This window comes from Erpetoichthys calabaricus, chromosome 5, assembly GCF_900747795.2.
Source record: "Erpetoichthys calabaricus chromosome 5, fErpCal1.3, whole genome shotgun sequence".
Taxonomy (NCBI): Eukaryota; Metazoa; Chordata; class Cladistia; order Polypteriformes; family Polypteridae; genus Erpetoichthys; species Erpetoichthys calabaricus.
Window position 1 is genome coordinate 54,166,780 of NC_041398.2, and position 19,009 is coordinate 54,185,788.

The window sequence follows — 19,009 nt, forward strand, 5'->3', positions numbered from 1 at the left end:
GCCTGTCGGTCAGGTTGGGGAGCATGCACTGGTACAGCGCGTTGCCTCACCCACCACACGATGAAACAGCTCGGGATCCTTGTTGGCAACCCCCCAGGCAGACACGTGGTCCAGACCCACCCTCTGGAAATGACCATCTATCTGCCACAGGCAGGTGTTATGTGGGTGTCCCCTTGACCTGGTCCAGTCACTCAGGTCCTGAATAATGAGGATCCTGTGAGCCAGATCACCCTCAGGAAATCTCACCACATGGCCGTAGTACTATAACTGATGCTCACTCACAACGCAGGTAGTGTGCCTCATTTGGGACTGTATCAAACCAGCAGTACCCAAGGATTCTCTGAAGAGACACAGTACCAAAGGAGTCCAGTGCTTCGTCTCAGGTCACTGGGTAGCGTTCATGTCTGGCAACCATATAGCAAGACGGGAAGCACCAGGACTCTAAAGACTTGGATCTTCATGATTTTGCATAGATATCGGGAGTGCCACACACTCCTTTCCAATGACCAAATGACCCCCCCATGCTCTACCAGTATGTCTACTGGCTTCATAGAAAGAGTCACCAGAGACATGAATGTCACTGCCGAGGTAAGTAAACCTCTTGACAAGGTCAACACTCTCTCTACAGACAGACACACTGCTGTTGGCTGTGCCTAAGAGGTCATTAAAGACCTGGATTTTGGTTTTTATCCAGGACACTTGCATGTCCAGACCCTCAGACTCCTCGCTCAGTCTCTCGAGCGCTCCAGTCAGATCCTCCATTGACTCTGCAAAGATCACAGCATCGTCAGCAAAGTTAAGATCAGTGAATCTTTCTTCACTATTTGATGCCACACAGCCGCTGAACCCCATGAACCTGCCCAAAACCCAGTCCATGCAAGCACTTAACAGAGTAGGAGCAACAACACACCCCTGACGAACTTCAGAATCAACTAGAAATAACAGAGGTTCTGTCTCCACTGCACAGTACCAGTGTACAGGCTGGTCATGATCTCCAGCAACTTTAAAGGGATCCCGCAAAGCCTCAGGATGTCCCACAGGGCAGCTCAATCAACTGAGTTGAACATTTTATGAAAAACCAACAAAGGCTACAAAGAAACTGCTGATATTCATGCTTGCGCACCATGAGAACCCTTAGTGCCAGGATGCGGTCGATGGTAGACTTCTTAGTTGTAAAACCAAACTGCTTTGGTCACTGGCAGGTGAGCAAGTGATTACAGATCCTGTTGAGGATGAACGTAATAATGACCTTACCCGGCACCAAGAGTAGTGTTATGCCACTGTAGTTGCCACAATCCAGGCGATCACCCTTCCCTTTCCAGATAGGGACAACAAGTCCCGTTTTCTGTCCTCCAACTTGCAGGGAAATCACGGGGGTTGGTGGCAGGATTGGCACCCCAGCCACCATTAAAAAAAAAAAAAAACCTTCATGCAGCACTGAGATGACAGACAAGATTCTTTTCTGCTCACTGTGGGATAGCTCTGATGCTTGCATTATGAAGGGGGATGGGGGAAAGTCCTCGGGAGCCCCATCCCCAGGAAGAGTCAAAAATCAATTGAGAACAGGTGGGGTCAGGTCTGTTGGGGAACAGAACTGGTGTGGTGCTGAGGCGTCCCCTGCAGCACTGCAGCAATTGGGTTCCAATTGAGGATGCCCATCCGGGTAGGCACTTGTAACGTCTTGTCTCTCCAGCATGATGATCATCTTCCTCTGCTTTGTAAACTCCATATTTCAGTGACAGCACTCTCAGAGGTGCGCAGACCTGGGACTAGCCAGATCTCTGTAGTTGGGTACACCTTTTATTGGTCTGGTCTCTCTGATGGCTGTTATACTCCAGGAGTAGCTGTTGCTTTAGGGAGACAATTTATTTGCAACTTCATTTGGTGGTTGATGGGTGCCCATGAGGTGACACTCCTCTGGACATGGATGACTTCAGTGCAACCACTGGCACTGACAGGGCTGGCTATGAGGATTGTGTCGGTCATCATGGGTCTGGTGATCATGGTGAAAGTGGCTCCATGTTCCTTGACTTTGCAAAAGGTCAGCGTTTGCGGATCACTGGATCCTGGTTCCAGTGCACTGAGCCGCATCTTTGGACTTAATAATACATTTTATTTATTTGTAGGCGCCTTTCTAAACACTCAAGGACAACGAACAATAGACAAAACACAGATTATAAACAAAAGTAATATACAAAAGTTAAAATCAGACAGAGCAATTGTAATCAAAGAGAAAAAGCAGTCTTAAACCAATGAGTTTTAAATTTTAGATTTGAAAAGTGAAAATGATTCAGTATTTCTAAGCTCAGATGGTAGAGAGTTCCAAAGCTGGGGAGCAGAGCAACTGAATGTTCTGCTCCCCATAGTGGTAAGATGGATGAAGGGGATCTAAGGGTACTGGAGGGAATGGCAACATGGAGGAGTTCAGACAGATATGGAGGGGCAAGGTTGTGGATAACCTTAAAAGTTAGTAGGAGAATTTTGAATTGAATTCGGAACTGAACTGGAAGCCATTGAAGCTGCTGCAACACTGGAGTGATATGGTGAATAGACGGGATTCTAGTAATGATGCGGGCAGCTGAATTCTGTACCAATTGAAGCTTATAAAGAGATTTGCGAGAAAGACCAAAGAAAAGGGAATTGCAATAATCCAGACGAGAAGTGACTATGAACAAGGATAGCAGTGGTGTGGGGAGTGAGGGAAGGGCGAATATGATTAATGTTACGCAAGTGGAAATATGCAGACTGGGAGATGTTATTGACATGGGACTGAAAGGATAAAGTACTGTCAAGGATGACACCCAGACTCTTAACCTGTGGGGAAGGGGAGACAGATGAATTATCAATAACAAATGAAAAATGATCAGTTTTGGATAATGTTGATTTTGTACCAATGATGGAGAACCTCAGTTTTGTCACTATTTAATTTAAGAAAATTTGAAGTAAACCAGGATTTGATTTCTGCTATGCCATCAATAAGTGAGGAGGGTGGAAAGGAAGCAGTAGGTTTGCTAGTGAGATAGAGCTGGGTGTCATCAGCATAACAGTGGAAGCTAATGTTATATTTATGAAAGATATTACTAAGGGGAAGGAGGTAAATAATGAAAAGGAGGGGCCCCAGGACAGAGCCCTGGGGCACACCTGAAGTAACAGCGGTGGGTTGGGATGTGAAAGTTTTAAGATGAACAAACTGAGTGGTTCAGATCCTACCTCTCAGGCCACAATCTAGTGGAATGTGGGTAATGCCAATCGAAGATAAACTATTGAGAAGAGTAGTGTGACAAATAGTGTCAAAGGCTGCACTCAGATCAAGGAGAATGAGAATAGTAATTAAACCAGAATCAGCTACCATAAGGTGGTCATTAGTAATTTTTATAAGTCCCATTTCTGTACTGTTGAGGGGACGAAAACCAGACTGGAACTGTTCATACAGATTATTTTGAGATAAATGAGAATGAAGTTGAATAGCCACTATTTTTTCAAGAATTTTGGAAATGAAGAGTAGATTAGAAATAGGACGAAAATTACTGAAATTAGTCGGATCGGCACCAGGTTTTTTCAGTATTAGGGTTATTGCAGCAGTTTTAAAAGATGAAGGAACAGTACCAGTAGTGAGAGAAGAGTGGATTATAGCAGGGATAAGAAGGACCAGAGAGGGGAGACAGGTGTTGACCAGAACTGTAGGGAGGGGGTCCAGTTGACCGGTAGATGGCTTAGACTTACAGACAAGATCTGAGATTTCTGAGAAAGTAGGAAGCTGAAAAGTTGGTGGGTGATATTCAAAAGAAGTACTGGAGACCAATGAATCTTCTGGATTTTTTCATTAAAAAAGGACATAAGGGAATTGCAAAATTCAATTGAGTAAAGGTGAGAAGGTAAAGAATCCGGGGGTTGTGTGATATTATTAAGCAGTGAAAACAATGACTTGGTGTTGCCTTCATTGGAAGAAATAATGCGAGTATAATAGTTAGATTTAGTTTGGGCAATACAGTCCTTGTAATAAAGTACAGTGGAACCTCGGGTCACGACTGTAATTCCTTCCAAAACTCTGGTCGCAACCTGATTTGGTCATGACCTGAAGTAATTTCCCCCAAAGGATTGTATGTAAATACAATTAATCTGTTCTGGACCGTACGAGCTTATGTAAATATATATATTTGGTCGTAACCCGATTTGTACGTTCATGACCCGACTTTCCACTGTATATGGTTTTTGTACATCTCTTTGTGAACAAAGAGTCCAGTTTTTTTATATAACCATTCAAGTTGCCGGCCTTTGGCTTTCAAAAGCTGAAGTTCAGGCGTGAACCAGGGAGCAGAAAAGGAGAAAGAAACAGATCTAGTTTTTAATGGAGCGACAGATTTAAGAATACCATTAAGTCCAGTGTTATAGTGTGAGACTAGTTCTTCAGGAGTGGATAAATGATAAATGTCCATAAGAGAATTGATATTAGAGGAAAGAGAGTCTAAGTTAATATTCTTAATATTACAGGATACAGGAAGGCTTAGTGTTGGAAAGTTCAAGTTTAACATTGAATGAAATAAGAAAATGATCAGTTATGGGGAGTTCATCCGTAGTACAATCAAGTAGGGTAACTCCAAAACAGCAAATCAAGTCCATTTGGAATGAGTGGGAACATCAGTATGCTGCTGGAATCCAAAACTCTCAAGGCAGGATGTGAAGTCTCTAGTAATAGGGACATTGATATTATCCATATGTATATTGAAATCCCGCAGAAGTATTATGTTTGATGAAACAGTAGATAAGTGTGTAAGGAAAACAGCAAAGTCGTTCAGAAAGTCATTATTTGGTTTAGGGGACCGGTAAACAGTTGCAATAATATTAGGAATAGGTCCATTTAATTGACACACATGAGATTCAAAAGAACTTAAGGCAGGAACAGACAACAGCAAGACTTTCCATTTCTCATGATACATTAATGCGAGACGGGTTGAGAGATGTAAACAAACCCCGGGGGAGTGGATTCGATAAGTTGGGAAAAGTCATGAGGTTGTTGCCATATCTCAGACAGAAAAAGTCAAACTTACGGTCAATGAGGAGATCGTGGATGAGAGGCCCCTTGCTCATGAGTGAGCGGATGTTCAGCAGACCGAAGTTGACAACGGCGTTATCGCATTTAGCAACGGTGTTAGCTGACCGGGCTAGGCTGGCTAACACACTGTGGTCAGTGACTATGCCTAAATTACGTAGAGGACGTCGAGAACTGGACCAGATGGAGTTTATTATTTTCGAACTGTCAGCTTGGATACTCCCGCGGTGGATGTATCTCTGACGGGGGAGGAATATGATGTCTGAGTGGAGATACAAGCCAGTCAGTGGAGGCTCAGACAGGTGAAAGTGGAGTCGGAGTAGCTCTGCAGCTGAGTACTGAAGCAGGCCTGTTGCAGGTAGGATAGCGAGCAACAGGGGGGACCAAACAAACACGAACCAAAAAAATATCCTACGGTCTACATGTTAAGCAAAGACGCAGACAACTCAGATGTCCAGAGAACAAAGCCAGGTAAGTTTCAAAGCGGGGATAGGCCTAAGAATAGTCCATACACAGCCAAATCAGCAGTCAAGCTAGAAATCAGTGTAGCTTTAAATGACTGAAAAATAAAACTCAACGAATAAATCTGCCCGAAATGAAAATGAAAACAGCTGCTTAGTCCATTAGATTGTAAGTTAATCGTAAAAGATTTAAAAAGTTACCTGAGTGCAGCGGTGACCAGTCACGCCAGCGTTCGCTCCAGTACTGGTGGTGTGGTGACGGTTATTGATCACATCCAAAACTGTAGGGTCTACAGAAGTGCCCAGTTTGTGAATTCTGGCTACAGATTTGTTGCTACTCTGAAGATCCAGTAGGCTACTACCTACTAGGAGAATGAGGCTGGACCTGGCCAGAATCCTGACCACAATGTCAGACCTGCAGTTCCTGAGATGCACATACTGAATTAGAGGAATTTGTGAGCAAGTGACACACCATCTATGGCCTAGTGACCCACGTCCTGCTTACAGAGGAATCAAAGCATTACACACATCTGAATCTGGTCCTCGGAGAGTTGCAGTCAGGGTGGCTGAATGAACAGTCCTTACGGATGACACTGCAGTTGTGACTCGCTAGGCTGGCTACTTTGTGCAGCTGATTCTCTGGTTGGGACGTTGGATATCTCTGGGCCTACAGTCCTTGAGGCTGATCCCCCAATTGGCTGTGAACCATCTTATCTCACTGAGATTGCAAAGGTGGTGAACTAGCTCAGGGTAGGGAAGGCTGAAGAGATCTGTGGTATCTGGGGTGAACTTCTCCAGGCTGGTGGTAAGGTTGTCCACCAACTGGCATTGTAAGCAATCTTTGCTTCCATGCCTGTTCCCCACATTTTATTGGGGCCTGTCTTTGTACATGAAATTTGTCTCTACCTTAAAGACTGGCTTCAGCTTGTTTTTGTATCGATGTAAAGAACATTGTGAACCTTATGCAATGTAAAGTTTGTCTAATCAATTGGTTTAGCCACCATTGGTTTCTTATTATCCAAGTGGTGTTGTGTAATGCAAGCTTCTTGTGTTTCAGACTATTTTTCAGTGTACACATTATATTGGACTTTCTTGATATTTCTTCATTGGAGATATCATACCTTTGACTTAAAAATGTTGCAGGTAAAAGTTTTTTGTTGCATATTAATGAGAAACTTTCAGTGAAAATACTGTGCTTGTGTTGTAGATTATGAGAGAAGGAAGACTGATGGTGTATTGGTGCCATCTACAGGGCACAATGTTCAACTGTAATTGCTTGCTTTATATGATCATTGCTTTCTACTTATTAATTACATTTAGTACCTTTGTGCAAATGTTTTAGTATCTCTGTGTGCGAGTATGACACAGCAGGTTTGATGAATTTGGCATAAAGTTTTGATAGAGGGGGGAAAAAAAGTTCACATATTTGTTGAAATCAAAAATCTAATTTTTTCTTTGTAAAGTTTCAAGCACACTTTTCTTTGCTTTTGTCTTACCCTGCTTGAGTCAGGAAAAGTAATTTTTGGCTTTGTTTTAGAATTTGAGTTTTTCTCTTCCTGTTTTGAGTAGAAGAATCAGTAATTGTATTGGAATAAATAGGTCAAACATTTCTAATTTTGACAATAACAGATGCCACTAAAATGTATCTTAAATGAGGGACTGTGCTTAGGTCAACACATACTTTTCTTGGGAGGAATGAATGTATTTTTGTATCTATCAAACTTAAAGGTGATTCCTTTTAGGGTTTTTTTTTTTTTTTTTAATTCTTCAAACCTGTTCATTGAATGTTTTTAGCTATTATTATCATGGGTATATATAGTTTTTAACTGTCTGTAGTGTTAACTCAGTGTTAAGTATATATTTTAAGGTTTTAAGATAATTTATACTATTAAAAATACTTTTTGTGTTAAAACTGAGTAATTTTTTATATTTTAAAATTGGGGTCTGGTTTCACAACTGCTTGATATAGTAAAGTCAATTTATCATTTGTATTATTAGTTTATTTCATAACTACAGTTATTTTGAATATGTAACAGTAAGTAAATTATTTGATAGCATCATTTTGATGCCTTTTTAAGACAGCAGATTTTTATTCTTTACAGTGCAGCAGAGTGGCGTGAGATACTGCTATACTGGGTCTCGAAAACATCTCTATATCAACAAGGATACTAAAGTCATTTGCCAGGGATATACAGGGAAACAGGTATGTGTACTTTCATTTCATAATCTATTTCAGCATTTATAATAAACTGTATGATATGTTTTGTGAATTCTCTAGTTTCAGTTTGCTTCATAAGACTGCTTTATTGACATAGACATAGTTCTAGGCATCCTCTGCTTAAATATACCTAGAGTTATAAAAAGTATTCAGAAATGATCTTTTTTTTAAACTTTTACTAAAGTATCTGCTTTCAAAAGTACTAAATTGCAAGGCTTTTGGTATACCTGGCAGCAGTAGATAAGGCCCCCCTACTTCAGGGAGAATACAATATAATATAAAAAAAATAAAAACAAAAAATTAAGTGAATGTCTCACAATATTATCAGTTGAATAGATATGAAAATCAACACAGATTACTTCAGTAAAGTATAAAAAGAACTAAAGATAATAATTCTTTACATTTATATAGTTCTTTTAACACTACTCAAAGCACAAGTTGGGAGCCACTTCATCTACCACTAATGGTAGCCATTTTTGTGCCAGTAAGCTCACCACACATTAGCTGTTAGGTGGTGAAGGGGTGAGAGAGAGAGAGACACTGACAGTTAGAGACAGGGTATATGATTAGGGGGCCAGAATGACTAGGCCATGGTGGTCAATTTAGCCTGGACATCAGGATATACTCTTACTGTTTACAAAGGATGCCAAGGGATCTTTCATGACCACAGAGAGTCAGGACCTCGGTTTTATGTCTCATCCAAAGAACAGCGCTATTTTTACAACACAGTGTCCCCTTTGGGATCCACGTTCAGACCACAGGGTAGGCAACCCTGCTGGCCTCACCAACACCTCTTTCAGCAGCAACACAAGCTTTTCCTAGATGGTCACCAATGCAATTACTGGCCAGGCTCAAACATGCCTAGCTTTGGTTGGATGACTTGTTCTGAAGTACATGAGGTTTGCAGTTGTTACATTAAGTAGTAACAGAACAATATCAGAATTGTGGTTTATCTTTTAGAAGAACTGTCATTCTTGTAAATCTCACAATTATACTTAAGACATATTTTTAACTCGGTCGTAACGAGATGTATACCAGTTGTCTTATTTATTCATATTTTGTTGCACTCCAATATACAATAAAATTGTACAGAATGACATTTTCCCACACATCTAAGCATTAAACCAACTTGCATTAATTTTACATTGTAATAATTCAGTTAAAATACAACATAATAAAATGGTAATTACAGATTTGAGAGTCAGTGTTCTATTTAAGAATGTTCTGGATGTGAGTGCATTCTCCTAAATTTAAACGCTTTCTCCTAAATCGCGTAAAGAACTAATAATGAGGACAGCTCAGAGAAAATACAGTCACACACTTGCAGTTCAGTGGAAGCTAGAATAACAGATGTGCAGCAATTTTCCAATAATTAGGCAAGACAAAATGCATCGCTGCTCAGAGTTCACTCTTGAACACAAAACTAGAATATTAACTTAACAAGTAACCTATATTTTCCTTAGTCATTGTGACTCCAGAATAGATTCTGATCGGCTGGGCAGTGTTGCATTAGTTTTTCCTGAGTTCAAGTAATAGACAGAGTGAGAAGGATTCTAAAGTTCATGCTTATGAACAACTTCAAGACACAACGAGAGAAAGGAATGGGAGGTTAAACTGATGCTAAAATTTAACATATTACAACATGGTTTAAATAGAGACAAAAGATTCATGACCAGATACATGGATTGTTTACATCTCTCTGACTGACCCAGGCAGCTTGACTACAGATCTAAATTGATTGAAAACTAATCAAAATCTTCAAAAGTTTTTGTTGGACTGTTATCAAAAGATCTTGACTATACATTGTTCTCCTTTCCTTCTAAAATTCAGCAGCTAAATGAATCTTAGCCTGGAGAGGTCTATTGATTTTTTGCATCTCACTTAAAGGTTTTCCAATACTGTCTGTCGTAGTGTTTATATAAACACAGTCATGTTTTTAGTTAGCCAATAAAAGGGGTCATTTTGTTTGTCTTCTTATTACAGCATTTGGGCTCATAAGAACCCACTTCTTTTGGGACTTCAGTGGCTCCATGTACGAAGTACAAATAGAATTGCTTACTTCAATATGCTTCTTAAAATTTCAAGGCTAAATCATGAAAGCAGAGATTTCTTTAGGTACTGGCAGGCACAGAAGAGACTGCATTATATTTGAATAACCTAATAACATTGCATTTAACAAATGTAAACACAGTGTTCAAATATGGCTGTGGAGAAAATACACACTTGGTTTGCTTGTCTTAACATTGAGTGGGAAATATGGAGTCGACCTGGAGGATGTGCACAGCACTTCTATTTCTTGAATGTAAACAGTTTATTTTTATAAGAGGAGCGATGGCATGACAACATTAGCTTGTGGGGAAATTCATTATTAAAAATTCTTATAAAATTTTCAGTTAAATTTAACACTGTTCAAACCTAGTTTCAGAGCTTGGAAGCTTTGTGTATGTTACAGGAACAGACACTGAACAGCAGTAGCCTGTATGATTTGTCTGGTGTCCTGGAGATAATCAACCATGCAATTTAACATTTGATTTTTTTTAATATCCAATATTTTTCCACTTTTTTCTTTGTTAAATATATAGTACTGTATTATCGTAACAGATACATAGTTAGGATTTAGCATTAAAATTAATAAACAACGGATGATATTATTTTGTCTTTAAAATAGAAAAGTCCATATAAGATGCGTTTTCAGAAAAGAAATAAAATCCTAAACATTGGTGTTTTATATCATTTCCAGTAATAATGCGTCAACTTTAAAATAATGTGTTGTTCAGAATTGTGTATTTAAATCTTCACATTGTTTAATATGAAAAATTATAAAAGGAATACTATCCCTAATTCACAGTGTAAAAACACTTTCAGCAGTAATTCTGTTAGATTGAAAAAAATGCAGTTGTTTTGAAAAACATTATGCTTTTTTTCCCTTTCCTTCTTTAGGGTACCTTCCACAGTCAGCAGTCTATAGCTTATGGCACAAAATTAGTTGGTGGTGTGTCACCCGGAAAAGGAGGAAAAACCCACTTAGACCTTCCAGTTTTCAACTCTGTTAAGGAGGTAAATAAATGCCTTTTGATTTTGCTTTCTTAAAATTATGTAAATCTATTTTTAACCAATTAGCATTGTACAAGAGTTAATGTTGTTTGCATTTACACCTAGGATTTCTTTAAAACATTATAATCTCAGTATTTTCAAGAGAGCATAAAAGAGTCAAGAGATACAAGATACTACAAGTTTTTTCTTTCTTTCTTCTTAATTAATTAAATTATTTTATACCTTAAAGGGAAGTTTTTACTCAATTCATATTTTAGAAGCTTTTCCAGCAAGCGAATACATTTTTAATGGAAAATCTTGATACATTTAATGACAAGGACTTAAATTTGTATAGATTAAGATTGCCTAGTTACCAAGTTTAGGACACATCCTAACTGCATAAGATTCAAGCCATAAGCTTTAAAAATCACTATCAAAAAGACATTTATTTTAAATAGTAAAATTAATTATTTGAAACATTGGTCATACATCTATATTTTGACTTCTGATTGCTATAAATGCAGAGTCAAATCTGTTAAATCTGCTAAAATAATGATGCAGTAAAAATTCATGATTATAGGTGATGTTGGGTGTTTATGTCATTTAACAGGAGCTGTCAATTTACATGATAAAAAATACAAACACAAAAGGTTGAGCAGAAAGGGCAGAGCTAACTCCAAGGTTCCTGAAGGGACCAGAGTTAGTCACTTAGAAATTCGTTTAGATAAGACGTTGCTCTAGAAATGGTATTCATTTGATAACAACAACAACATTTATTTATATAGCACATTTACATACATACTGTCACTGTTCTACTCCACTGATAGACTGAGAAGATCATTCCTCCCCCAAACTATGCGACTCCTCAATTCCACCAGGGGGGTAAACATTAACATTATACAAAGATATTGTCTATTTTTTTACCTGCATTATTATCAATCTTTAGTATTGTTTTTTGTATCAGTAAGGTGGTGCTGGAGTATGTGAATTTCCTCTTGGGATTAATAAATCTATCTATCTATCTATCTATCTATCTATCTATCTATCTATCTATCTATCTATCTATCTATCTATCTATCTATCTATCTATCTATCTATCTATCTATCTATCTATCTATCTATCTATCTATCTATCTATCTATCTATCTATCTATCTATCTATCTATCTATCTATCTGCTTTACATAATGAGGAAAAGAAAAAATAAAAGACAAAGTAAGAATTAAAATAAGACAACACTAACTAACATAGAATAAGAGTAAGGTCCGATGGCCAGGGAGGACAGAAAAAACAAAAAAAAAACTCCAGACGGCTGGAGAAAAAAATAAAATCTGTAGGGGTTCCAGACCATGAGACCGCCCAGTCCCCTCTGGTCTAAGGTTACGATTTGAAATATAGGGTGTCAGACATTCCGATATATAAGATGGAGCGAGATTATTTAAGGCTTTATAAACCATAAGCAGAATTTTAAAGTCAATTCTGAATGACACAGGTAACCAGTGTAGTGACATCAAAACTGGAGAAATGTGCTCGGATTTTCTTTTCCTAGTTAGGATTCTAGCAGCTGCATTCTGCACTAGTTGCAAACGACTTATGTCTTTTTTGGGTAGTCATGAGAGGAGTGCGTTACAGTAATCTAGTCGACTGAAAACAAAAGCGTGAACGAATTTCTCGGCATCTTTCAATGATATAAGAGGTCTAACTTTTGCTATGTTTCTTAAGTGAAAAAATGCTGTCCTAGTGGTCTGATGAATATGCGATTTAAAATTCAGGTTACAGTCAACAGTTACCCCTAAGTTTTTTACCTCTGTCTTGACTTTTAATCCTAATGCATCGAGTTTATTTCTAATAACCTCATTATATCCATTATTGCCAATCACTAAAATTTCAGTTTCCTCTTTATTTAGCTTGAGAAAATTACTATTCATCCATTCAGAAATACAAGTAAGACATTGTGTTAGTTAATCAAGAGAATCGGGGTCATCAGGTTAGATAGAACTGTGTTTTTTAGTTTTGAAAAAGCACAGTAAGTGTACTGCACCTTTTCATTAATACTAGAATTCCTGAAGCCTACAAATAAACTTGTAGTCCCGGCCCACCTTAAATCCCTTCACAACTCTCCCATCAGCGTCTTTTGTTTTGTAAATGCATCGTTCAGAACAAGCAGAAAGCAGCCTGCTGTCCCATTCCCCGCCTTGACGGAGCTCAGCTTGAGCAAAAAGTTATCCCAGCTCAAGCCAAGGCTCCTTATCTGCGTGTGAGATCTGGAGTTGTTTAGGGTAAATAATACAGTATATCGTTATTTGGAATACATGCATTTCATGTGTGTTCTGTGTCTACAAAGATCTGGGTAAGTGTAGGATGAAATGAAATGCGAGAAGTGCAAGAAATACACATATGTAAAGCAGAAACTTTTTCCATGTTAAACTAATAATTATGTGAAGTGTATAATGTGTGAAGACTTTAGTGCAAATATCAAATAAACACATGCACTTTTATTCGAGAAAATAACCTAAGGGGAAAAAAAAGCATTTGATTTACTGTACATGTGGCTGTCAATGAGTTAAAAACTCAAGCTCAGATGTCAATCAACAGGGAGTTTACACGTATTCTTGAATGGTGCAGAGGTAAGAATTGCTGCCTTTTAACCCGAAGGTCCCAGGTTTGAGATCGAACGCTCCAAATTTTGAGTAGTGAGCTGCTGTTATTATTATTATTAATTTTTCTACAATATAATAACATACATTTGATTCGAGTCTGTAACACCCAACGTAAATTTTGGCTACTTGTAAAAGTTAGTGCTTGTTTTTTTATTATTCAGTTTTATTCTCTCAGTGACATTCACGTAGTATAACAAACTTGCCTCTCCCTCTCTTAGTTGATGGGGTTTATCTCCATTCTTTTCACATGAGCAGCTCTGTGGCTGATGGCAGCTCAGAACTATTTGTTGTACCAGCAATCAAAGATATGCTGTCCCGTGACCGCTATCAGAGTGGACAAAGGCAGGACTGTAAAAACGGATAGCTTTTTCACACCGCTTTCGCCAGCTAATAGACTGCTCTGCACCACAAAGCAACTCTGCTTGGCACCATAAGTAAAATAGGACTTCCATCTGCAGCTAAAGTCACTTCAGTATGCAAGCAGTTCGCCACGCTTGTATTTCGATTTGCGAGTGTATGCGCTGATGGAGAGGTTTGAAGGGATTTAAGGTGGGCCAGGATTACGAGTTTTCTGTAGGCTTCATGAATTCTAGTGGCAATGGTGATGTTACATGCTGATACATCTGTGTATGTGCATTGCAACATTATTAGCAACCACCATAATGCCTCATCCAATAAACCAATGTATAAACAGAAAACCATTACAGCTTTTATTGCAGTTAGAAGGTGAAAAGTAAAATAAACCTGATGCAAAGAGGCCCTGACACTAGCTAATTAGTTGCTTTGTCTTCAATGATGATACCTTCGATACATTTGGAAAGGTGCCCTGTGTCAAATGTGTACTGATGACAATGGAAAGCATTCCCCCAACTCACCTGTCTGCTGAAGCAGAATATTCATGAAGATCCCCATGTGCAGCATGATGAATAAATCTGACAAACGAGATGCTTACATGTACAAATTCCAGAAAAAGGTGATGTGTCATTTTTTCGAATTTTGAATAGTTCACCTTTTTTGCATGTGCTAATGGATATGCATTTTCCATATATTTTTTGTGTATTATTGATGAGCATTTTTATCACAAATAAATTCACATAGGTTTGTGTTTTTGCCTGTCATTTGTGTTAGATGTAGGCTATGTTCAGATTACAAGCCACATTGCTCAGTTTGTTTTTGCTTAGATCAGATTTGCCTATTTTGACATTTCACATTCATAAGCACAAGTGACCTACAGTATATCTAACTGTAATATGAACGCCTATGTCCTCCAAAACAGCATGCACACTAATATGCTTGTGCACAAGTCATCGGTGTCACCAACAACATGAGATCTCATATTTGAGAGATGACTCGTGGTATTAAAACTGACAAAATAGCTGCACTCGTAACTATTATATGTATTGCATTTTACTTTAGAGGACAACAAAGTAGGTTGAGAAGACGAAAAAAAGTCAGACATTGGCTTTTGCTGTTTTTGCAGCTATTGCTGGCACAGCTACACCAAGAGATGTGTGGGTACAAAAAAGGAGCAGTGGTGGGACCCTGATGGTTGTCACAGCTGTAGCTCTCCTCCATGGGCTAATGATGGTAGCACTTAACCCATGAGTATAAGGGGGAATATAAACACATGAATTCCGATCAGACTGTACCTCATTCATGTTGTATGGCCACGAAATGGATATGCACCCAATCTAAGACCACATATGAAACTGTCTCAAATATGATTGAAAAGATCGGATTATGTCCACACAGCCCTGAATACACAAGATTTGTGTTGCAAAAAATTCGATTTGAGTCCCTTCAGCCTGGTAATCTAAATGTAGCCTTAAAGTTCTCTGAAGATAAAAACACTGTGGAGTTATTTTATCTTGTTTGCAGACATTTTGTTTGAGCGGCATAAGGTGTATTGTGATGTAGGTATTTGCTACTACAGTACCTACTTTGCAAATTATTTCATTGCATTTGGAATCCTGAAGATATATTTGCTCAAAGGGAGGAGACTGAGGAGAAAGAGCTCTAATTTTAGCAGTCAGAAAAGGTTTTGAGCACTGGGCTTTCCTTCCAGGGACATAGAAACATGCATGTGCTCAGCCTAATCTGCAGACTGAAGAACTGGAAAAACAGGAAAAGCCAGTTGCTACAGACTGGTGGTGGTTGGGGTTTCTTTGCAGTACACTTCTCTAATTTAAATGTTAAAACGTATAATACGAGTATGTGCATTTTCATGTGTTTACAATAATTTCTGTGGACTCCTTCCATGTGAGGAAAATATATAGTATGTACTTTTTTTTTTAAGACAGCTACAGTCCTCTTTAGTGATATGAACATGGGGCCACACTGTATAATTGATTTCACTGGTGTACTGTGTATTCCCTGCAGTAAGCTGATGCCGAAATACCACAGAGAACTACAGACGTAGCAATGTAGCCTTACTGTTTGTGGGTCATGTAAACTGAATGTTTACAAAATATATGCCGAACCCATTCTTAGTATCTAGAATAAGGCGGGAGGTTGCAGCATCTGGCTAAGTGAAACCAAACTTGGAAAGGTGTACTAAAGAAAGTAAATATTAATGGAAAAAAGGGAAGTGTTCTCCACTAAATTGGTAGAATCTGGACATTTTTCATTAAGCTATTTAATTGGCAGAGTGATCTGTTATATGTGGTGAATTCATGAAGTGTCACATATGCTGAAAATGGAGCACACATACTTCTGGCACTGCAAGATTAGCACTTGCCTTAGTGACCAAATATTTTTTGTAAAATAAATTAATAATAAAATTTGTTTAGTGTGTTTCATCGTGTCTTTAATGTGTGTAGCATCAAAAATGCAGAAAAGTAACTGAGACCTTCACTGGTTTGTTTATTCTCAATAAGATTCTGTGTGTCTCAGCATATTTTAATAAAAAGACAAATTGGAGTAGACATCTCCTAGTCTGTAGTTTACTTGCATCAAGTTAATTTGCCTTTGCTGTCTTCTGAATTTATTGTATCATTTTATGCATTTCCAAAGTGAAATTGCACAAACTCTAAACACTTTTTAATAGTTAGAACTTCACAAATCCACACCCATTTTCTTTCTTTGAAAAATCACAGAAGGAATGGGAATATTATTAGAGCAACACATGGTGCACTTAAATTCTTCCAGAAACAAATCTGTTGTCCTGAATAATTCACAATGGTCTTTTAATATATAGTCAAATGAAAATGTTTTGTACATAGTATTAAAATAAAATTCACCCTTTTAAGCTCTGCAATGGCTTTCATATACAAAAGACTTAGCAGATGTAGTAGTATGCACAGCCATTTGTGCAATACTGTACTATACAGTGGATAGAAAATTTTACAATTTTTTGATCGCATATTGCAGAAATGATATGGTGGCAGCTTAGAAGAAATTACATTGAAGTGGTATTTTTAGCTGAATTTCCTGTCCATATGAAAACCTTTCATACGTAATGTTAGATTTTTATCTCCTTGGACTTTGTTTTAATGTTTTACAACATTGATCATAGTGTAATAAATTAAACCTTTTTGACATTGATTATTAGAAAAATACTCTAAATGTCAAAGTAAAAACAAGATGTTTACAAATTGACATAATTTATAACAATTATTAAAGACAACATAATTGGTTACTATGACACACCGAAATCAAAACTGATGAAGCCAGTAGGTTTTAGTGTGCAGTCAAAGTGTTTTTCATGAGGAGGAGGTTGGGAGTTTAAATGTATTTGTATTTGAAGGGTTCAACTGCCAGTGAGTCAGGTTCTTAGCAAACACTAGAGCATGAAGCAAAAGGAACACTCCAAAGAACTGTGACAAGGACTCAGAGGATGGAACCAAGAAATTTTCCAAGTCACGGAATATCCCTCAGAATAAAGTTAAGCCAGTCATTTAAAGATGGGGGAAAAAAGTGGCAAAGCTGTAAATCTGCCTTGAGCAAGCGGTCTTTAAAAACTGAGTGGCCATGCAAGGAGAGCAGTAATGAGGGAGACCACCAAAAGACTATTGACAACTCTAAAGGACTCCATGCAAGGAGAGCAGTAATGAGGGAGACCACCAAAAGACTATTGACAACTCTAAAGGACTTGCAAGGTTCCACATCGGAGTCTGGAGCAACTGCATACAACGACTGTTTTCCTGGTACTTTTAGCAGTCACAGCTTTATGGGAGAGTGCCACAGAGAAGCCACTTTTGAAAAAAAATTATGCCTGATATTTCAGCTAGAGATTTAAAAATCAAGTCAACAAAAGTTCTGAAGAGACAAAAAAAGTGCTTTTTTTTTAGTCATCCAAATAAATGCTGTGTTTTGCATAAACCAAATATTACACATCATCCAAAAAATCTCCTTTGTCAAGCATGGCAAAAAATCTTGTAATAAAACCTACTGCAGTCCGCAAGAGAATTGTAATTTAGGAGAATATTTTTTTCCATCACATCCACATGCCCAGAATATAAAAGCGAAAGCTACAGAGTAATCACTTTAATGTTTTTTTTTTTTTTTTTAATGTCCTAGGATAGACAATTCAGAGTTCTGAACTCACTCCAAGTAAGAGTAGGTTGGCATGAAAAAAACTTCAGTCACAGTCACCATGCAACGTGATAGAGCTTAAGCAGTTTTGCAACTGTCCAGATATGCAAAGCTGATAAAAAACCTATCCACACAGACTTGAGGCTGTAATTGCTGCCAGAGATGCTTCTGCTAAATATTGACTTGAAAGGGGCAAATGCTTAAGCAATTGTGTTTCATAATTGTAATAAAATCAGAGATTTGTTTTCACTTTGACTTTTTTTCAGATGACTAATGTTAAAAAACTATAGCTAAAACCACTGTGATTCAGTTGTATAAAACAGTCCAAGGGAGCAGGTGAATACTTTTTGTAGAGAATGTATGTTTACTGTTGTGCATTTCAAGTATTTTGCCTGGTCATTAGACGTTCAGAGTAACTGTTTAAATGCAGTTAAAACTGACATAGTCATCATGTAGTTTTTCTTTTCTCCTTCTTATTTTAGGCTAAGGATAAAACAGGTGCTGATGCCACTGTCATTTATGTGCCACCACCTTTTGCAGCTGCAGCTATTATCGAAGCTATTGATGCAGAAATTCCACTTGTGGTCTGCATCACAGAAGGTATTCCACAGCAGGACATGGTTAGAGTAAAACACAAATTGATTAGGCAGAGCAAATCCAGGCTTGTTGGCCCCAACTGTCCAGGAGTGATAAATGTAAGTCTTCATTTCTTTTTAATTTAAATGGGAAAACAAAGTAGCGGGACTAGACTTTTGTTATATAAATAAAATTTATTATTATTATTATTATTATAGAAGACATGATTAATTACATTATTTTGGTTAATTCTCCTGTTATTTGACTATAGTTGTTTTCACGCTGGTGGATCTTTTTTGAAGGTCTTTCTGAGAAATCAGTCATAAACCATTTAAAATTTTTTTTTTTTATTTTTAACCTGAAAACATAAGTTGTGCTTAATGATAGAAAAAAAAGTCCAAGAAGTTGTAAGGTACAATTGAGGACAAAACTGATGACATTAATTTAGTCCTGTATTTCAGATTTTATGTGTGAATAAA

The 19,009-nt window shown here is 37.8% G+C and overlaps 2 protein-coding genes across 2 annotated transcripts in view; one reads left to right on the forward strand and one right to left on the reverse strand.

Annotated features, from left to right (window-relative positions):
- mavs (mitochondrial antiviral signaling protein) overlaps positions 1-19,009 on the reverse strand; it is a 309,827-nt gene that overhangs the window by 182,839 nt on the left and 107,979 nt on the right. The gene's annotated exons all lie outside the window — the stretch shown is intronic.
- Positions 1-19,009, forward strand: part of suclg1 (succinate-CoA ligase GDP/ADP-forming subunit alph) — a 55,809-nt gene that overhangs the window by 6,399 nt on the left and 30,401 nt on the right. The window contains exons 2-4 of the mRNA XM_028801548.2: positions 7,614-7,714; positions 10,670-10,786; positions 18,437-18,649. Of these exons, the coding sequence (XP_028657381.1) occupies positions 7,614-7,714; positions 10,670-10,786; positions 18,437-18,649 (431 nt within the window). The remainder of the gene's footprint in view (positions 1-7,613; positions 7,715-10,669; positions 10,787-18,436; positions 18,650-19,009) is intronic.